This window comes from Accipiter gentilis, unplaced genomic scaffold (genome assembly GCF_929443795.1).
Source record: "Accipiter gentilis unplaced genomic scaffold, bAccGen1.1, whole genome shotgun sequence".
NCBI classification, from domain to species: Eukaryota; Metazoa; Chordata; class Aves; order Accipitriformes; family Accipitridae; genus Astur; species Astur gentilis.
In genome coordinates this window covers 1,950,982-1,973,026 of record NW_026060824.1, presented here as the reverse complement: position 1 = coordinate 1,973,026, position 22,045 = coordinate 1,950,982, and the positions used below count along the sequence as shown (strand labels likewise).

Sequence of the window (22,045 nt, the reverse complement as noted above, 5' to 3'; positions counted from 1 at the left end):
GATTCTGATGACAAGGTGGAGTGCTTATGGGTGAGGATGAGAGGGAAAGCCAATAAGGCAGATATTGTACCGGAAGTCTGTTGTAGATGACCTGACCAGGTTGAAGAGACGGATGAATCATTCTACAAGCTGCTGGCAGTAGTCTCAGAATCGTGTGCCCTTGTCCTCGTGGGGGATTTTAACTTTCCAGACGTCTGCAGGAAATACAACACAGCGGTGAGTAAACAATCTAGGAGGTTCCTGGAGTGTGTGGAAGATAACTTCCTGACACAGGTGGTAGGTGAGCCAACCAGGGGAGGATCCTTGCTAGATCTATTGCTTACGCACAGGGAAGGAGTGGTGGGAGGTGTGATGGTCGGAGGCCATCTTGGGCTTAGCGACAGTGAAATGATAGAATTCTCAATTCTTGGTGAGGCAAGGAAGGTGGTCAGCAAAACCACTGCTATGGACTTCTGGAGGGCAAACTTTGGCCTCTTTGAGGCACTGGTTGAGAGAGTCCCTTGGGAGACGGTGCTGAAGGGCAAAGGGGTCCAGGAGGGATGGACATTTGTTAAGAAGGAAATCTTAATGGCTCAGGACCAGATTATTCCCGTGTGCCACAAGTCGACCCGCCGAGGAAAACGACCGTCCTGGCTGAACAGGGAGCTTTTGCTAGGAATCAAGAAAAAAAGAAGTTTACCTTCTCTGGAAGAAAGGGCGGGCATCCTGGGAGGAGTACAGGGATCTTGTTAGATCATACAGGGAGAAAATTAGAAAGGCAAAAGCTCAGCTAGAACTCAATTTGGCCACTATTGTAAGGGACGACAAAAAATGGTTTTACAAATATGTTAACAGTAAAAGAATCCCAAGGAGAAGATCTATCCTTTAATGGATACAGCATGGAACGTAGCCACCAGAGATGAGAAAAAGGCCGAGGTACTTAATGCCTTCTTTGCCTCAGTATTTAATTGGGAGACCAGTTATCCTCAGGGTACTCTGCCCCCTGAGCTGGAAGGTGAGGATGAAGAGCAGAATATACCCCCCTTAATCCAGGAGGAAATAGTTAGTGACCTGCTACGCCATCTGGACACTCACAAATCTATGGGACCTGATGGGATCCATCCAAGAGTACTGAGGGAACTGGCAGAGGTCCTTGCCAAGCCACTCTCCATCATCTATCAGCATTCCTGGTCAACAGGGAAGGTCCCAGAGGACTGGAGGCTTGCCAGTGTGACTCCCATTTACAAGAAGGGTCGGAGGGAGGATCCGGGGACCTACAGGCCTGTCAGCCTGACCTCGGTACCGGGGAGGATTATGGAAAGGGATTTTTTTAAGAGCACTCACATGGCAAGTCCAGGACAAGCAGGGGATCAGGCCCAGTCAGTACGGGTTTATGAAAGACAGGTCCTGCTTGGCCAACCTGATCTCCTTCTATGAGCAGGTGACCTGCCTAGTGGATGAGCAGAAGGCTGTGGAGGTTGTCTTCCTTGACTTCAGCAAGGCCTTTGACACTGTCTTTCATGGCAAACTCCTAGAGAAGCTGGTGTCTCATGGCTTGGACAAGTGTACTCTTTGCTGGGTGAAAAACTGGCTGGATCGACGAGCCCAGAGGGTTGTGGTGAATGGGGTGGAATCCAGCTGGCTCCAGGTCACAAGTGGTGTTCCCCAGGTCTCGGTGTTGGCACCCATTCTGTTTAATATCTTTATCAGTGATTTGGATGAGGAGATTGAGTGCACCCTCAGAAAGTTTGCAGACAACACCAAGCTGGGAGGCAGGGTCAATCTGCTTGAGGGTAAGGAGGCTCTACAGAGAGATCTGGACAGGCTGGATCGATGGGCCAAGGCCAATTGTATGAAGTCAACAAGGCCAAGTGCCACGTCCTGCACTTTGGTCTCAGCAACCCCATGCAGCGCTACAGACTTAGGGAAGAGTGGCTGGAAAGCTGTCCGGCAGAGAAAGACCTGGGGGTGTTGGTTGACAGCCAGCTGAATATGAGCCAGCAGTGTGTCCAGGGGGCCAAGAAGGCCAACGGCATCCTGGCCTGTATCAGAAATAGTGTGGCCAGCAGGAGCAGGGAGGTGATTGTTCCCCTGTATTCGGCACTGGTGAGGCCGCAACTTGAGTACTGGGTTCAGTTTTGGGCCCCTCACTACAGGAAGGACATTGAGTTGCTGGAGTGTGTTCAGAGGAGGGCAACCACATTGGTGAGGGGTCTGGAGCGTAAGTCTTATGAGGAGAGGCTGAGGGAGCTGGGGCTGTTTGGTCTAGAGAAGAGGAGGCTGAGGGGAGACCTTATCACTCTCTACAACTACCGAAAGGGGGATTGTAGTGAGGTGGGTGATGATCTCTTCTGTCAGGTGGCTGGAGATAGGATGAGAGGAAATGGCCTCAAGTTGTAGCAAGGGAGATTTAGGTTAGATATTAGGAAAAATTTCGTTACTGAGAGGGTTGTCAGACATCGGAATAGGCTGCCCAGGGAAGCGTTTGACTTACCATCCCTGGAGGTATTGAAAGAGCGTGTAGATGGGGTACTCCATAACATGGTTTAATGGGCATGGATGATGGTTGGTTGGACTCGATGATCTTGAAGGTGTTTTCTAGCCTAAATGATTCTAGAAATCTGTGATTCTGTGATTCTATGTATAAGCAGAAAAATAACGTGGAAAAAAAGAAACCCTTTCTTTTTGGTGTTGCTTAGTGTTCATAGCATTTCACTTTGATTACACTCCTGAAACTGCTCTAATTAACCACATCAGAATTGAAGACTTAAAGGAAAATGATGCACAGCAACTGGACTTGTCAGGGTGCTTTGCATGTTAATGAGCCCTCTGGTGCTGACTTCCCGAACTGCAGATCCTCAAAGATTGAAGAAGCCCCTAGAGAATTAAAAGTCAGCAGCAGGCCTCCAAGTTTCCGAGCATGTTAGTGGGCTCCAGCGAGGGCCATTCCTGAAAAGGTCATGAAGGGAATGACCAGAAAAGGGACCATCCCTGGGAGGTGGTGAAGGACAAAGTCACAGGGACTGCTTAGAGGTGGAAAATCATGCTTGGAATGTGGCTGTGAAAACCCTTAATGTATTTCAGAAAGCAGGACAGCCAAGCCCTGACCCCCATCCTCTGGGAAAGGGGACATGTTACCTCACAGAATGCTTGCAGCTTCTCAAAGAAGCAGTGGGATGTGGGGGTGTGCAATGCTGAGTGCAGGACAGGTTCGACAGAAGGTGGGTAAGGAGGCAAGAATACCCTGGGGCTGTAAGGACCTGGTGTCTTCTCATGGGCCTCAGTGGAAGAGACAGAAGCCAGGGTGGGGACGATAAGGATCTCAGTTGTGTTGGCTGGTGGTGGTCACAGCAGCTGCAATGCCCTTGATTATCCCCATTGCAGGCTGTCCTACACTGTCCTATGCCTGTGCTGGTTTCCCTGCAGAATTTAGCTACATCCCCATTTTCATAGGCCTGCCACACAACAGGACTGTAACCATGCTTGAAGAGCACTGAGGCTTTACACAAACCAAAGGGTTCAGAAGGAAAGCATGGAAGTGGGAAGAGAGCAGCTCAGGAAAGACCAAGCTCTGCTGGTCCCTGGCAGTGCTGCTGTGCCAGGACTCTTCTTCTTCATTCCCTCTGCATACAGGTACTGCTCCCTGCAGCTGCAGAGAAGGTCTTGGAGGAAGGATCTCAGAAAAACAAGTCACTGCAGGGCCCTTTATTTTATTTAAACTCAGAGAGGGTACGGCGCTTCATTTGCATAGCCTCCAGGTCACAGAAAAGCTGCATAGGTTGAGAATTAGAAACCAGAGACAGACAGACATTTCTTTGTGGAAAACATTCAAATAAGTAAAACAAAGCAAAAAGAGCAAACAAAAATCACATTCCAACCCCAAAATCACACTAAAAAAATCACAAGAAAGGCTGGGCCTGTAATGAGATAAGTACTATGCAGAAGACAACAGGCAGTTTATTTCTACTGAAAATTATCCAGTGATTAGTTTTCTCAGGGCATCCCTGATCTCATGCTTTCTCATGCTTTAGATTAGGGGGTTCAAGGCTGGAGGCACCACTGAGTATAGCAATGCCACTGCCAGGTCCAGGGATCGGGAGGACAGGGAGGGGGGCTTCAGGTAGGCAATCATGACTGTGCTTACAAACAAGGAGACCACGGTGAGATGAGGGAAGCAGGTGGAAAAGGGTTTGTGCTGTCCCTGCTCAGAGGGGACCCTCAGCACGGCCTTGAAGATCTGCCCATAAGATAGCACAATGAAAACAAAACACCCAAATGCAAAAGAGACACCAACTGCAAGTACCCAAGCTTCCCTGAAGTAGGCATCTGAGCAGGTGAGCTTGAGGATCTGGGGGATTTCGCAGAAGAACTGGTCCACAGCATTGCCTTGGCAGAGGGGTAGTGAAAATGTATTGGCAGTGTGCAGCACAGCATAGAGGAACCCACTGCCCCAGGCAGCTGCTGCCATGTGGACACAAGCTCTGCTGCCCAGGAGGGTCCCGTAATGCAGGGATTTGCAGATGGCAACGTAGCGTTCATAAGCCATGACAGTGAGAAGAAAATACTCTGCTGACATCAGAAACAGAAAGAACTGTGCAGCACATCCTGGGTAGGAGATGGCCCTGCTGTCCCAGAGGGAGTTGGCCATGGCTTTGGGGACAGTGATGGAGATGGAGCCCAAGTCAAGGAGGGAGAGGTTGAGGAGTAAGAAGTACATGGGTGTATGGAGGCGGTGGTCACAGGCTATGGCGGTGATGATGAGGCCGTTGGCTAGGAGGGCAACCAGGTAGATGCCCAGGAAGAGCCAGAAGTGCAAGAGCTGCAGCTCCTGCGTGTCTGCAAATGCCAGGAGGAGGAATTCAGTGATGGAGCTGCTGTTGGACATGTGCTGCCTCTGGCTGTGGAGCACTAAACAGGGAGGAAAGGACAGTGACAAGTTAGGGCATTATTCTCTGACCAAAACCAAAGCCATTTCTCACACTGCATGCTTACTGAACCATTTTCATTTCAAAGAGATCTATGTTCAGCTCCATTGTTGGAGCTCTGGCTGGTCCTGACTCGGTGTGCCATGAGGAGGAGGACCTCTGCCTACTGGCTGTCAAGGAGTTAGCCCTGCTCTGTAGCAGTGGGTTTCTTGTCGACCAGGGGGCTCAGTCCTTGTGTTTGAATTGGTCAGATGAAACTGCTCCTAATGTAAAAGTGCTTGTCAGCATCTGCACTGCCAGGGCTAAGAAACAACAATGAAAACAGTGTTTGAGTGAGAGGTGGGGGGGTTAGAACTCTCCACTCTCTCACCGAGAGATTTTCTTGGATTTGAGAAACCCTCATCACTTCTGCTTTACTCAGAGAAAATAAAGTGAGTCCTGTGAGGAAAGAGTATGGCCTGTGGCTTAGTGCAGAGTGAGGTGATCTGTCACTCTGTCATGTTACCAGCTAACCTGGACTTGGTCCATTCCGAGATGGCAGGTATCACATTCCCATATTAACCTGAAAAGACTCCAGGCACAACTGAAAGCAGAGAGAACCACTGTCCAACAGTGAGTGCCTCCCCCTTTCTCAAGGTCTCTGCACCCCACTTCTTGTCAAGGACACACATGGTTCATTTCACAAACCCACCAGCATTTCCTCACTCATGATGTGTTTGTGCTTTTCCATGGGGCTTTCAGGAACACCAAGAGGCTATGGGACAGAGCTGCATCCTAGAGTGTAGCACATATATTTGAAAGTCACCCAAAGAAAATAGCCAAGTGTCTTGATGATGGTATCTCAGGAAGGGAGAGTCAGCTCATTTCCTAGAGAATGACACAGGCTGCATTGCCCACAGCCCTACAGCCTTGAGGAGAGCTTGGACACCTGTAACCTTGTTCCCATGGACAGATCCTGCATGGGAGTACCCACAAGATCAGTGTGTGTCTCTGCAGCTGAAACTCCCATCCAAGAGAAACAGACAGCCAGAACAAGAGAACTATAGCAATAACACACACTAGTGAAGAATCAAAAGAATATGCTGTGGGAGTCTGGCTCAGAGAGGCAAAGGCAGCGGCAGCTGAAGTGTCAGGGAAGACTTACCCTTACCCAGCTGTACATGCCACCTCCCAGGCACCAACACAGCCAGGCAGTTGTTCTCAGTCCCTGTGCTCTACTTCAGGAGACTCCTATCAGACTTACTGACCCCTCAGAGTGTCACCTCAGGAGTCTCAGTGAGCTGTTCAAGCAAGACAGCCCCTTTTCCATTTCTCCCGAAAACTCCCCAAGAGTAGGAAAACAGAAAACACAAATGCAGGAAAACTCCTTAACTTTATAGCAATCCTTGCTTTGACCTTGCCCTTGAAAAGTGCCCTCGGAAATGTCCTGGGGGATGTTCTGGAGCTGCAAGCAGCCCTGATCCACACAACACCCTCTTGTCAGCAAAAGCACTCTGCCATGCTGCAAGTTGCTTCTTCCACCCACAGATTCTCCCCACTCCGCTGTTGGAGTTCCCCAGGCAGGCTGAGTACTTACCCTGACCAGCGGCAGAGTTCCTGCCCTAACACACAGCCCCCTGGGCTGAATGGACCCTGCTCAGAAGGACAGCCCTGGGCACCCCTGGCTGCACACCCACCTTCACACTCTGCAGCCATCCCCGGGTGAAGGCAGCTGACATGCCCTGTCCCTCTGAGGGTGCAGCAGGGAAGCTGTGCTCCAAAGCGCATGCTTTTTTCTACACTGGAGAAACTGTGAGAGTCCTCCTGACAGATCCCATAGGCTGTGGGATGTGCCAGCTTTAGGAGATCATTCCAGGAACCACAGCTGCATTGCCCTGCAGCAAGACACTTACCCTGTTCAGGGCTGTGAAGATTTTTCTGCAAGTCAGCTCTTCTCTGTCCTCCCCCCCCAGGCTGCCTTTAGCATCTCTCTCTACCTCACTTCTCTCAAATCGATTCATGCAGACACTGCCCTCAGCCCTGCTGCACTTTGTAGAGGAGCTGCTCCTGGGCAGAGCTGTCTCTCGGCAGTGCTGCCTGCTTGCCATGAGCTCCCTCCAGCCCAGGAGCCCAGCCCAGCTCAGCAGCAGAGGACCAGCCCAAGGCATCCCTTTCTCTGCCCCCTCTGGGCTCCCTCCTGGTGTCCCTGGGGCTCCAGGGGAACCTGCTGGGAAACAGACTGAAGCAAACACTGGTGTTGACTACCTCATCTAGGGACAGACATTTCGTTCCTGAAATAAAATTCTCCTGTCAAAGTTATATCTATATTCCACAGTTTTTAGTGTTATTGTTAGACAGGATACCTAGAGAGAGGCAGGCAGGGATCTCCTTTACCCCTGCTGAGAGAAGGGATCCATGGGTCAATGGAGGCATCTCATCCTGCGTTTCTACTCATGGCATTTGAAGGAGGCTCAGCTCCCTCCCATGCACACCACAAAGCCACAGGAGGTGGGATTCCTCTTGCCTCACTTCAGGTGTGAGCAAAATAGACACCTGCAGCTGAGCTCCTTGTCTCAGCTCCCATCTGAATTAAAGGAGAGGAAAGGTAGGAGTCAGGTGTTCAGATTCAAATCCCTGGTGACATTTGAACTGCTAGAGGTGGTCCAAGGTACATGTAGGTAACAGCAAACTGTAATGAAGAAGTTCATAGAGACAGGGCAACATCTTGGGAAACATGTATGAGCCTGCTGGGAAATTGCCATGGCCAAGTGACAGGACACCTTATGCCCAACTAAAGGCCAAAAGAACCTTTTCCTACTCCTTATTTCCATGGCACCTGATACAGGTAGTCATATGAACAATTGCAGGCATGTACCATAGCGAGAGCTGCGTCTCTCTATTTTCCGTCATCTGAAATTTTTATACCTCCACTGACTATAATGGCATGTGCCCCATGTTCATTCCCACACTGCCTAACAGAATTCAGGGCTTGTCCTCTATTTAATGTCCAACTCCAGGGCCACAGAGGTATATGAGATGACAAGGCTGGCAGGGACCTCACAGGAGCTACAGGAAAGCAATTCCCGTTCAGGGTGGGTGGTATATCACAAACACTCCAGACGGCATCACAGAGAGTGTGATTTGGTGCCCGTTTGCCATACACTAAAGCCATCAGTCAGAGGCATCAGTCAACAGAGAGGCAAGGTCTGCTCCTTCTCCACCCAAGAGCTGCAGGAAATGCATGAAGAGGAAGCATGTCACACAGGGGTTTTTACTCACTCCCTTAATGATCCAATCAATGAAAAGACCAAGAATTTTCAGACTGTGGTCTTGTCCTCAAGCACATCATCCTCCAAGAACAGCAATAGTCCATATCAAAACTTGGTGGAGGCTCAAAAAGGATTTCAAGGGCACCAGGATGAACTTTTGATACTTCGGGAACTGTTACAGAAGAAAAAGAGATAAGGTAGGACCACTGCTGAAATGAAGAAGAGTAGGTCTACATAGATCTGAGGTACTCTGGATCACAGCCTCGGTTAATACCAGCAAGGTGTCCCAGGCCTTTGAGCTGTGAGGCAGGATTCTGGAGGAGAACAACCAGCAGTGGATGGGGATCAAGTGCGGGGTTACTCAAGCAAACTACACCCTTACCAGTCCATGGGAACCATAGGGGCTGCATCCAAGGGTGCCGAGAGAGTTGTTTTTTTCTCGAGGAGGTGCTGGTCTGTTACGACACCAGTAAGAAAGGAACTCGGATACTGTGAGCTGTGTTTTAAAATTATGTTCATCGTCGTTAACACTATAAGAGAATCTTGCAGATCATCTTAGGCCTCTTTAGATGGTGGGAACCCCAGGTGGTGTAGCACTGAACAGGCCTTCTAGGTGAATGCAGGAAACCATGCACACCCCATCTGTAGAAGACAGTCTCCTGTTTTGGTCATTCAAGCTACTGTAGGATTTTCTTACAGGGAACAACTCTACTCATTGTCTCAACAGTCAAACAGAGGTGTCATTTTCATGGGAATGTTTTGTTGCACTGTTAGATACAGGCAAGGCCACGCAGGAGGCATGATGTCCAGTACAGAGTGCGACCTGCCTGCCGGCTGTTGTGTGATAATATCCTGCTGAGATTCTCCTGTGGCCAAGGGATCTGTGCAGCATAACACAGGTTTGATGGCTGTGCTGTACGTGCAGCAGGGTGCAGCGCAGCGCAGCCCTAATAACTCGATATACAATATTTTCCTGGTCAGGACCAGTGTTCAGGTTTCCCTGTGAGAAGTCTGTGGTCCAGTACGCTGCCACAGCTGAGATGCCGTGGCCCAAATGTGCACTGCCAGGAGGAGCTGGAGACCCATGGCTTGTCACAGAATTGTGATGGTTTTGGATTAAATTACACATGGTGAGACAGCTTGCTGAGCTGTGGTGCTGCAATGGAAGGATCCAGGCTCTGCTCAGGGAGCAGCAGGGAGGACAAGGACTATGCCCCCTGTATGAAGGGGAACCTTGGATTTGTGGAGGTCCTTTATGTGACAGACAACAGATTGGACTAGCTTTTGTCATTTGGGATCAGAGCAGGAGTCAGCAGGAGTGACCTTGTGTTTGCAGTTGCAAACTGCTTGCTCAGGAAGAGGAAACAGAAAAGGTCTTTTGTCAGCAACCCCAGGAAGTCTCCAGGTTCACGAGCAGGTTCCTGTGGTGAACAACTTCAAGTGCCCTGGCATTCCCTGGCAAGGCAAAGCAACAGGGTGCCAACAGCCTGAAGTTGGCTATTTGGACAAATTCTTCAGGCAGCTGCCAGGTAGGCCACCAAGGGTGCTTCTCACCTGGACCTGATCCTGGCCAAGAAGGAACAGCTGGTTAGGGATGTGATGATGTTCAGTGTCACCCTTGGCTGTCATGGCCATGAATTAGTGGGGGATGTGACACCAAAGGGCAGTGAGCAAGGCCAGCAGCAGGGCACAGACCTGGGACTCCAGAGGAGAAGACTTGGACACACTCAGGAGACTGAGACAAGTGGTGCCATGGGAAGCAGCTTTGCTGGGTGAAGAAGCATGGGAAGTCTGATAGGCCTTACAGGACAGCCACTTCCAAGCACAAGAAGGATCTCCCCAAATACCCTTGAAGAGAAGCAACCATCTCTGGAGGCTGCTTGTGTGAGCTGACTGAACTCCAGGGCAAAAAGGCAGCAGGCAGGAGGTGGAAGCAGGGAAAGCTGCCGACAGAATGTACAAACCTTGTCCCAGGATGTAGGCATGATGCCAAAGCCAGAAGTCCCATTGTCTTGAGAGATGCAGGGGAGGATAGAGGCAGCAATGTTACTGATTTGTTATTGATTTGTTATTAGTTAGAATTAATCATATTCAATTTTAATAAGAATGTAGAATTATAAGAAATATTTTAACAAAGCTATACATATCTATTTCATTTTACACATTCAACCATGGGAGTGTTAGGTTTGAGATATAGTCATAGGAACTTGGGAACTTTAGAAAATGTATTGTGTGTAACCATAAGAATTCAAGTATTGTCTAAAATCATTTAAGCACAGAAACTTTGAGAAAGATTTGTTGATCAGTAGTGTTTTGTTTTAGGAAATTAAGGAAACCGTTATGGACACCAGTTTGCTGCTTGGAAACCCCTTACCCTTCCCACCTTGATCTAATTATTGAGGATTCCAATCAGTAGAGTTAAGTGAGATTAACCAATGATTGTTTTAACATAAGAATATTAATGAGATGGTGTGACAGAAAGACCAATCATTAGAAAGGTTATATTTAAGAATGGACATAGTATGCATTTTTATGTAAAAGATGGTGAGAAGCGCAGAATCACCTGAGAGGTCAACTATCGGACAAAGCGAGGAAGACTACGAAAGACCACCAGAGGGCTTCTGAAGACCACCAGAGGGTTCATCACGCCTGCATAGAAGGACATTTGCATATGCTAATAACGTCCCAGAAATCTAATGAATATGCATAACCTTTCTCGGAAACCTGATGAATATGAGTGAATAAGTTTGATATAAGGTGTATGATTTTGGTGTTCAGGTGTGCGTGGTTTTTTTGAGAGAACTCACCCGTGCACCTGGCCATCAATAAAGAAGTGTCTGCTTATCTACACTAAATTGGTGTTGATAAGATCTTTATTACGAGTTTTTCGGCAACAGTTTCTGGCGACCCAGATGGGACCTCGCTGAGAGAGACCGGAGGAGTCGGGGAACTGATCGGTTCCAGCCGGCACCGAGATTTCTTGGGGATACCCATCAATCCCCGATCCAGAAGGCTCTTTGCGACGTCCCCTGGATTTTGGTAAGACACTTCTTTTTTTCTGAAATATTAGGGATAGTGGGTTAGAGTCCCACTAAAGTGGTTTAGAGACCCACCGAGTGGGTTAGAGTCCCACCATATCATCTGCCTGTCAGACGCGGCGAAACCTGCGCAGGGTTGGACTAAAGGATCCTAAAGTGGAAGCCTAGGCGTCTGCCCGTAAGACATAAGCAAAAGCTATTGCTGGGTTGGACAATTTGGGAGTGGGTTAGAGTCCCACAACTTTTGAGGATTCTGGGTTAGAGTCCCAGCTTCAAAATAATATTGTCATTGTTTCTCACAATCCAAACCATTTTAACTTGGCATAAATTAAATTGGTGTTCCCCAAGTCAACCCTTCTTTGCCTGTGACTGTAATTAGTAAGTGATGTCCCGGTCGTTATCGTGACCCATGAGCTATTCCATCTTATTTTCTCCCTTCAACCTTTTGAGTTGGAGGTGTGACTGGACAGCTGGGTGGGTGTCAGGGTGTTGCGCAAGGCTAACCCACTACAAGACGACCACCTCAGGACTGCTGTGTCCAGTATGGGGGTCACCAGTACAAGGAAGACCCTGACAGAGTGGAGAGAAAGTTGCAGGGGCCAGAAGGATGGTTGGGGCCTGGAGCACATTGTGTACAAGGAGAGGCTGAGAAAGCCGGGGTTTGGAAAAAAGCCTCAGAGACACTAACTGCAGCAAGGACGCAGGCCAGTTGGTGAGATCTCTATCAATGGAGATTTTCAACATCTGTCAAGACAAGCACCTCATCTAGCCGGAGGTGTCTGAGAATGGGCTTGGCTGAGAGTCTGGCTGTGGCAAGAGCTCTGGGACTTGATGTGTAATGAGTGTTGGTAGGAAACTCGTTCCCTTTGTATGAATAATGGCAGAAGAGCTGGGTATCCTAGAGACCTGGAGGAAGACAGGGGTGACCATGCAGCAGAGGTCCTTCCTCAGGGTTGGGCTGTATGGCCACTCACTCTCTGGCTCTTCTGTGTTCCTATGATAGGTGATCCCCAACACTGACTGCATTTGCCCCTTCTCTGCCCCCTGCAGTCCCACACCCCAGGGCGGCATGACAGTCTTGGCTCCGGAGCTCCTCAGCCAACTCTTGCATCTCTCCAGCCCCCTTCCCCTGTGCCAGATGGGTTCCCACTGCCTGTCCTGTGATTGCAGAGTCCTCCTTTCCCTGTGAATACCTGGAATTAACACTTTTGTGTGGTTCCACCTGGGCAATCTCTCACTTTGTGGAGCTCCGGTCACACCGCAGGCACATGCTGCCCATGGAGGTCCCCTGGGATATCCAGGCAGCTACAGATTCCCCTCCTGGAGGATGTCTTCTGCCCTGTCACACGTGGGAAAGGACTGGGTTTGTATCTCAGTGACCATTCACTGTTGGGAATTGGCTTGATGAAAAAGGACAGGGGCCTGTGGAAAAGTTGTGCGAGCAGAGTTTTGTGTGAAAGAATGCCGGTTTGAGCAACAAGACTAGGCCTTGGCTGAAAATAGCTGGCTTTACTGATATCAGGAGAAAAACAACAGCTGGTCTCGCTGTTATCAGGAGAAAGACAGGGACGGTGTGACCTTGACATAACTTCACAAGTAACTTTTGAAGAAGTTCTCATGAGAAAGTTACTTGAACACGCATAGCTGCCAGCCACAAGTGGGTGTGTTTTAGTAATGAATAAACATTAGCAATGTACCAATCATATTAGGACTAGTAGGCATAATTATCGCAAACTGTATAAATATGAGCTATCCGTGCAAATAAAGTTGAATCACTTCTATCACTCATATTGAGTCGACTTATGTGCATTCCTCCGCCGCTCCAACAAATGGCGCCCGAACGGGGACCGAAGAAAGGGGAATTGGAGCGACGGACACTGAGAAGCACCGGTAGCAGCGACCGGGGGGCAAAAGATTAACCGAACGCTGATCGTCTTGGTTGGTGTGTTAACTCTTGTGCCTGGACCGTCCAAAAGGGGTTCGCCGTCAGTGAGGGCTACTGGAAAAAGGCTGCAAAGACTTTTTAACCGAGGTGCCTTAATCAAGGTAGCACCCAGGAGTATCAAGAAGCCGGCCGGCAATGGATCAAGAGGTAGCCCTAAAATTATTACAGTGCTTTTTAGAAAAGCGGGGGGTAAATTTCGTTAAGCAAGTTTCGGGATTAGTTGCTTTAGGTCGTGTTAAGGGATGCTTTAAGAATCCGCATTTATTATTTGAGGAGAGTGAATGGCGTAGATTAGGAGACGTATTGTGTGACATGGTAATTGACGATGATAAATCAGCTAAAAAACTAATGAAGCAAGGACAGAAACCTTTCAATTAGTGTGGGTACAGCTTTTGAGCTTAGTACCTGGAATGCTATCGGAACCTCCCTATGGGATGAAATTAGTGACGGGTCTAAAGAAGTTAAAGGTCTTGCAACTTTATGGAAATTGATTAAGACAACTCTGTAGGAAATGAAAGCAGATTGTAAAGCGTCTGTGTCTGCTTTTGCTGCTCTTTCTCCAACCGCAAGCAAAAGGGAAAAGCGGGGAGAAAAACATAATGCAGCGAGACTTTTTGGAGCTTGTTTGCCTGCTCTTGTGCCCTTGACTTCTGCTCAACTCCCTAAAACTGCCGCTATTAATCAGCCATCTGACAGTTCCTAAGCCTCCGTAACCGTACGATTAAAGGAAACTCTACAGAATCAGGAAGTGAGTAAAAATCCGCCTACGAAAAACCAGCCCTCAGATACCACCGTTCAACATGAACAAATTATACCTAGCATATACCCTGATTCAAATAATGCAAACAAGGACTTGGCTACTCTAATAATAGAACAAAAAAGAGACAATGTTAGAATTGTTAAAGGAAATGGGGAAAAGAGACGGGGAAACCAACCGCACCCGTGATAGACGTGGAGCCGCTTGTAATAGCCGCTGCAGAGACATCGGCAGATGTCAGAAAGGCAGAGACATCGGAGGGGAGTAATAAAAGAGGCCATTATAGAAGGCACTATGCTCCAAGCATTCCCAGTTATTGCATCAAATGGACAGAAAAAATGGGAGGTGTTTGACTGGAAGGTCATTGAGAAATTAAGGAATGCTGTGAGTCAGTACGGAATCAAATCTGCGTTAACTCACCAAATACTGCAATTCATTTTTTCTGCTGATACGCTGATACCTCAAGATATTAAACAGCTAGCACAGTTGATTTTGACACCCGCCCAAATGTTAGTGTTTTTCCGGCAGTGGGAGAAGCATTGATAAGGAACAAGCAACATCACAACAACAAACAGATCCCCTATGGGGAGTAAACACGCAGATGCTGATGGGTACTGGACCCTTCGCATCAGGGAACGCTCAGTTACAATGTGTCACTGAGGTTCATCATCAATCACAGATCTTGGCGTATCAAGCTTTTCTTACCATACCAGACAATATGTACAGCCATGCTTTTACCCAGGTGAAACAGGAGAATACAATTTATGACCACCCTGACATGAACGAGGGCATGAAAGAAAACATGTTCAAAATACTCGCTTTTGAAAATGCTACTGAAAAGACACGCAAAGCATTGTGTAATTTGCCGAAAAATGCAGACGTCGTTGATATGATAGAATACATGGATTGATCAGTGGACTCACAGAAAGTAGCCTACGCTGCCACAGCTCTCCAAGGAGCTACAAAGAAACACAAGGCCAGTAAGACACCCTTGGACAAGTGTTTTAACTGTGGCAAACGTGGACACATTAGGAGCAAATGTACAGGTACTGTTAACAGTAAGTGCTGCAACAAGTGTAAGAAAGATAACCATACCACCAAGAATACAGGAAGAAGGGAAACTTTACACCGACCGCGAAGGCCCCTCGCGCGATGACACGAATGCAAGGGGCTTGAGCTGCCAGCCCTCAGGCAGCCTCGCAACCACCAGATCCGCCACCGCAGGAAGCTCCGGAGTGGATGTGGAAACCGCAGTCAACATAAAGGGACCATTGGGGTTTGGACTTAGTGCATTTTTAATGGGGCAATCTTCAACAGCTCTAGAAGGAATTCTGGTGCTCCCAGGGCTTATTGATGCAGATTATTGTGGGACTGTGAAAATTATGATTCATGTTTCAATCCCTCCTGTTTCTATTCCTAAAGGTACCAGAATAGCACAATTAGTTCCATTCAGGTCATGTGTTCCGAACCCAGGTGAAGTACAACATGGAGATGGTGGATTCGGCTCCACAGGGAAACCGCAGGTATACTTTGCCATGGACACAACAAGAGGTAAACCAGAAAAGGTAGTGCAATTGGAAAGGCCCGATGGAGTTGTTGTCAAGAAACCGATGACAATCAATACAGGTGCTGATGTTATGATTATTTCACAATGCATTTGGCCTCCATCATGGCCATCGATCAATCCAAACTTTGGTATTGCAGGGATAGGGGGCACACAAGCCACCTTAGTAAGTCAGCTACCGATTACATTTGTGTTCCCCGATGGTGAACACATTACGACGTGTCCGTATGTCATGACTATTCGGCGGAATAACACCATGGCTAATGGCATGGATTAAAGAAGCCTTACGGTGGTTGGGTATATTGATATTAATCTGTGTAATAGTTAGAATTGTGTATGGGCGCATGATAAAAGGAGTCTCAAAGCTGACGCACCAAGCTCTACTCGCACAAAAAGAAAAAAGGGGGAATTGTTGGGAATTGGCTTGATGAAAAAGGACATGGGTCTATAGAAAAGTTGTGCGAGCAGAGTTCTGTGTGAAAGAATGTCAGTTTGAGCAGCAAGATTAGGCGTTGGCCGAAAATAGCTGGCCTTACTGATATCAGGAGAAAAACAACAGCTGGTCTTGCTGTTATCAGGAGAAAGACAGGGACGGTGTGACCTTGGCATAACTTCACAAGTAACTTTTGAAGAAGTTCCCCATGAGAAAGTTACAGAACACGCATAGCTGCAAATCACAAGTGGGTGTGCTTTAGTAATGAATAAACATTAGCAATGTACCAATCATATTAGGACTAGTAGGCATAATTATCGCAAACTGTATAAACATGAGCTATCCATGCAAATAAAGTTGAATCACTTCTATCACTCATATTGGGTCAACTTATGTGCATTCCTCCGCCGCTCCAACAGTACTTGACTGCAGTCGTTCATATGAATACCTGTATCAAGTGCCATGAAGATAAGGAGTAGGAGAAGGTACTTTTGGCCTTTAGTTGGGCATAAGCTGCCCTGTCACTTGGCCAAGGCAATTTCCCACCAGAATCATACAGGATTCCCAAGAGGTTGCCCTGTGTCAATGAACTTCTCCATTACACTTTGCTGTTACCTACTTGTATCTTGGACCATCTCTGGCAGTTCAAATGTCACCAGGTATTTCTGTCTGAACACCTGACTCCTGCCTTTGCTCTCCATTAATTCAGATGGGAGCTGAGACAAGGAGCTCCCATGCAGGTGTCTATTTTGCTCACACCTGAACTGAGGCAAGAGGAATCCCACCTCCTGTGGCTTTGTAGTGTGCATGGGAGGGAGTTGAACCTCCTTCAAATGCCCTCAGTAGAAATGCAGGATGAGATGCCTCCATTGACCCATGGATCCCTTCCCTCAGCAGGGGTAAAGGAGATCCCTGTCTGCCTCTCTCTGGGTATCCTGTCTAACAATACAACCAAAAAATGTGGCATGTACATGTAACTTTGAGAGGAGAATTTTATTTCAGGAAAGAAGTGTCTCTCCCTAGATGAGGTAGGCAACACCAGTGTTTGCTTCAGCCTGTTTCCCAGCAGGTTCCCCTGGAGACCCAGGGACACCAGGAGGGAGCCCAGAGGGGGCAGAGAAAGGGCTGCCTTGGGCTGGTCCTCTGCTGCTGAGCTGGGCTGGGCTCCTGGGCTGGAGGGAGCTCATAGTAAGCAGGCAGCACTGCCGAGAGACAGCTCTGCCCAGGAGCAGCTCCTCTGCAAAGCACAGGCACCGAGGTGAGAGAAGTGAGGCAGAGAGAGCTGTTAAATGCATTGTGGGGTGGGAGTAGAGAGGAGAGCTGACCTGGAGAAAAAAACCTCACAGCCCTTAACAGGGTAAGTGTCTTGATGCAGGGCAATGCAGCTGTGGTTCCTGGAATGACCTCCTAAAGCTGGCACATCCCACAGCCTAGAGAACCTCTCAGGAGGACTCTTACAGTTTCTCCAGTGTAGAGAAAAAGGATGCACTTTGGAGCACAGCTTCCCTGCTGCACCCTCAGAGGGACAGGGCATGTCAGCTGCCTTCACCCGGGGATGGCTGCAGAGTGTGAAGGTGGGTGTGCAGCCAGGGGTGCCCAGGGCTGTCCTTCTGAGCAGGGTCCTTGCGGCCAGGGGGCTGTGTGCTGGGGCAGGGACTCTGCCGCTGGTCAAAGTACTCTGCCTTCCTGGGGAACTCCAGAAGCAGAGTCGGGAGAAGCTGTGGGTGGAAAACCAACTTGCAGTAGGGGAGGGTCCTTCTGCTGACAAGAGGGTGCTGTGTGGATCGGGGCTGCTCACAGCTCCAGATCATCCCCAGGAGATTTTCAAGGGCACTTTCCAAGGGCAAGGTCAAAGCAGGGATTGCTATAAAGTTAAGGAGCTTTCCTGAGTTTGGTTTTCTGTTTCCTACTCTTGGAGAATTTTCAGGGCAAATGGAAAATGAGCTGTCTTGCTTGAACAAGTCAGAGACTCCTGAGGTGACACTCTGAGGGATCAGTAAGTCTGATAGGAGCCTCCTGAAGTAGAGCACAGGGAATGAGAACAACTGCCTGGCTGTGTTGGTGCCTGGGAGGTGGCATGTACAGCTGGGTAAGGGTAACTCTTTCCTGACTGCCCAGCTGCCTCTGCCTTTGCCTCTCTGAGCCAGTCAGTCACTGCATTTTTTTTTTGATTCTCCACTAGTGTGTTATTGCTATAGTTATCTTGTTCTGGCTGTCTGTTTCTGTGGGGTTTGAGTCTCAGCTGCAGAGTCACAGGCTGATCTTGTGGGTCCTCCCATGCAGCTGTGTCCATGGGAACAAAGTCACAGGTGTCCAAGCTTCCCTCCAAGCTGTGGGGCTGTGGGCAATGCAGCCTGTGTCACTCCCTAGGAAATGAACTGACTCTCCCTTCCTGAGTTACCATCATCAGGACACTTGGCTATTTTCTTGGGGTGGCCTTCATAGTTGTGAGCTGCCCTCCAGGATGCCGATGTGTCCCATAGCGTCTTGGTGTTTCTGAATGCCGCATGGAGAAGCACAGACACACTATGGTTGTGGAAATGCTGCTGGGTTTGTTAAATGAACCATGTGTGTCCTTGGCAAGAGGTGGGGTGCGGAGTCCTTGAGAAAGAGGGAGCCACTTGTTGTTGGACAGTAGGTATCACTGATTTCAGTAGTGCCCAGAGTCTTTTCAGGTTAACACAGGGTGTGAATTCACTCCAACTCAGTAATGTGAGAGCTCAGGGTAGCAGGCAACAAGACAGAGTGACAGAAAAGCTCTCCTCACTCTGCACTAAGCTGCAGGCAGTACTCTTTCCTCGCAGGACACACTTTGTTTTCTCTGAGTGAAGCAGAAATGATGAGGTTTTCTGAAATCCAAGAATATTACGAGGTGTGATGGGGGAGAGCTGTAAAAACTCCCCTCTCTCTCAAACAATGCTTTAGTTGTGTTTTCCTAGCCCTGGGAGTGCAGATGTAGACAAGCACTTTTACTTTAGGAGCAGATTCATCTCACCAATTCAAACACCAGGACTGACTGACACCATTCCCAGAACCCACTGCGGCAGAGCAGGTCTGATTCCTTGGCACCCATTAGGCAGTCCTACTCCTCACAGCACACTCAGCCAGCAACAGAGCTCCATCCACAGAGCTGAACAGAGATCTCATTGAAATGGAAAAAAGGCAGTGAATGTATTATGAGAAATGGCTTTGATTTTGGTCAGAGAATAATGCCCTAACTTGTCTCTGCCCTTGCCTCCTTGTTCAGTGCTCCACACCCAGAGGCAGGAGATGTCCAATGGCAGCTCCACCACCCAGTTCCTCCTCCTGGCATTTGCAGACGCACGGGAGCTGCAGCTCTTGCACTTCTGGCTCTTCCTGGGTATCTACCTGGCTGCCCTCCTGGCCAACGGCCTCATCATCACCACAGTAGCCTGTGACCACCGCCTCCACACACCCATGAACTTCTTCCTCCTCAACCTCTCCCTCCTTGACTTGGGCTCCATCTCCACCACTGTCCCCAAAGCCATGGCCAACTCCCTCTGGGACACCAGGGCCATCTCCTATGCAGGATGCGCTGCACAGGTCTTTCTGTTCATCTTTTTGATCTCAGCAGAGTATTTTCTTCTCACTGTCATGGCCTATGACCGCTATGTTGCCATCTGCAAACCCCTGCACTACGGGACCCTCCTGGGCAGCAGAGCTTGTGTCCACATGGCAGCAGCTGCCTGGGGCAGTGGGTTTCTCGCTGCTGTGCTGCACACTGCCAGTACATTTTCACTACCTCTCTGCCGAGGCAATGCTGTGGACCAGTTCTTCTGCGAAATCCCCCAGATCCTCAAGCTTGCCTGCTCAGATGCCTACCTCAGGGAAGCTGGGGTACTTGTAGTTGCTGTCTGTTTTGGATTTGGGTGTTTTGTTTTCATTTTGCTGTCCTATGTGCAGATCTTCAGGGCGGTACTGAGGATCCCCTCTGAGCAGGGACGGCACAAATCCTTTTCCACCTGCCTCCCTCACCTCGCCGTGGTCTCCTTGTTCGTAAGCACTGGCATGTTTGCCTACCTGAAGCCCCCCTCCATCTCCTCGCCATCCCTGGACCTGGCGGTAGCAGTTCTGTACTCAGTGGTGCCTCCAGCTGTGAACCCCCTCATCTACAGCATGAGAAACCATGAGATCAAGGATGCCCTGAGAAAACTAATCACTGGATGCTTTTGAGTAGGAATAAACTACTTGTCCTTTTCATAGGACTCATAAAATATCTCACTACAGGCCTAGTCTTTCTGGTGTTTCTTTTACAAAGATTTTGGTTTTAGTGGCTTCTTTAATTCTTCTGGGGGTTTTTTTTGGTTTGGTTTGGTTTGCTTTAGTTTACTTATCTGAATGCTTTCCACAAAGAAATGTCTCTCTTTTTACTGGTTTCTATTTCACAGCCTATCCAGCTTTTGTGTGACCTGTACACTGTGCAAATGAGGAACCGTACCCTCTGTGAGTTTAAACAAAATAAATGGCCCTGCAGTGACTTGTTTTTCTGAGATCCTTCCTCCAAGACCTTCTCTGCAGCTCCAGGGAGCAGTGCCCATGTGCAGAGGGGAAGAAGAATAGAGTCCCAGCACAGCAGCACTGCCTGGGAGCACCAGCGCTTGGTCTTTCCTGAGCTGCTCTCTTCCCACTTCCATGCTTTCCTTCTGAACCCTTTGGTTGGTGGAAGGCCTGAGTGCTCTTCAAGCATGGCTACAGTCCTGCTTTGTGGCAGGCCTGTGACCACAGGCAAGGACAAGCAGTGGCCACTTGTGTGACAGAGCTGGCCTCCACTGCAGCATTTCTATCATACAAGGGGATCTCCTCAGGCCTTGTGCCACAGATGCCCCCAGCCCTGGGACTCAGCTCTCTCCACTCCCGAGGAGCTGCTGTGCCCTTCAGAGGGTCTGCGGCTGTGATGTGAGTGCCCAGAGCTCTGCCGCACCCTGTGGTTGGCACTGCTGTGGGGCCAGCACAGATTGGGCTGTGGTGGGGAGAGGGCGGTGGAGGTAGAGAGAGGTCAAGAACAGTGGGAAGAGTTTAGGTTGAGCCTTTTTGCCTGGAAAGTGCCCAGGAGAGAACAATATAGGTGTATAGCTTGTAGTGTGTGAGCATGCATTGTGAGGACTGACACTGGGTTTTTCTGGTGCACAGGCAGGGCTTACTGAAAGCATGGAAGACATGCAGGTGTTTGGGAGAGGAGTCTGCTCTGTACACTTGGTGGTGTGGACAGACGGCAAATTTGGCTCAGGGTCTTTGTCACCCCAAGCATCTCTCATTAGCCATTTCCAGCTCTTGCTGGTCACTCCAGGTTTACGGGTGAGTTTTGCTGAGGCCATCTCTATCTTCCTGCTGATCCAACGGCTGGTTTGGGAGAACAGACAGACCTGCCCAGCTTCTCTCCTTCCCCAGACCCTGGTGGACCCTGGAGCAGAGCTGTCTGCAAAACCCCATTTGGGACAATGCTGCAGCAGGGCATGGGTCGGCTGCTGGGGAAGCTGCAAAGTATGAAGATCATGGCAGAACTGTGATCTGAAAGCCATCATTGGGGTCACAATGGTGGGAAGGTCTACAACCCTGACTCTCCCCTATCCCGTGCTGTGCCTTCATAGTGGGACCGTGGGTCCATTTATGGGCAGTAGGGCTGGGCCAGCACTGGGACAGCATGCTGACAGGGGCCATGAAGCAGCTGCAGAAGGTGCCATCATGGACACTTGTTCTAAGAATTGTACACCAGAGGCTAATCACTGAGAACGCATAGCTATTTTTGTCATGTAAAAAGAAAATTAAAAACCTTTAGTTCATAATTTTAAATACAAAGGAGTTCCCTTTCAGCACTGTCCTCTTACTGCTAGTAGTGATAGTTCCACTAATTCCAAAAGGTTCTTGAGAGCTTCTATATTTTTCCTTGGCTCTAAAACTCAGGCTACTCAGACACGGAAAGTACTACCTCAAATCTCTGCAAACCAAATCTCTCCCACCTGCTCTCATCCACGTTCTTTTATCCCAGGACACTTGTAACCATCACATCAGCAGACGACCCAGCCTCCACTTCCTTATCTGGGTGACATCAGCGTACTCCCTCGCAAAGCCTTTCCTACAAAATTCATGTCTACCTGCTCATCCCACTTGTAATGCCTCACACTATGTACAGCTCAA

At 48.9% G+C, this 22,045-nt stretch overlaps 2 protein-coding genes across 2 annotated transcripts; one reads left to right on the top strand and one right to left on the bottom strand.

Moving 5' to 3' along the window:
* Positions 1–4,006: 4,006 nt before the first annotated feature.
* Positions 4,007–4,864, bottom strand: LOC126036820 (olfactory receptor 14C36-like). Its single transcript, XM_049797028.1, has one exon. The coding sequence runs from the start codon at positions 4,862–4,864 to the stop codon at positions 4,007–4,009; it is 858 nt and encodes a 285-aa protein (XP_049652985.1).
* A 14,292-nt stretch (positions 4,865–19,156) lies between these two features.
* Positions 19,157–20,083, top strand: LOC126036841 (olfactory receptor 14C36-like). Its single transcript, XM_049797057.1, has one exon. It carries the CDS (start codon positions 19,160–19,162, stop codon positions 20,081–20,083), a length of 924 nt encoding a protein of 307 aa, XP_049653014.1. The 5' UTR covers positions 19,157–19,159.
* Positions 20,084–22,045: the final 1,962 nt, after the last annotated feature.

Excerpts from the sequence above, each read along its gene's own strand:
- LOC126036820 (XM_049797028.1), bottom strand. The coding sequence starts at position 4,864 with ATGTCCAACAGCAGCTCCATCACTGAATTCCTCCTCCTGGCATTTGCA.
- LOC126036841 (XM_049797057.1), top strand. The coding sequence starts at position 19,160 with ATGTCCAATGGCAGCTCCACCACCCAGTTCCTCCTCCTGGCATTTGCA.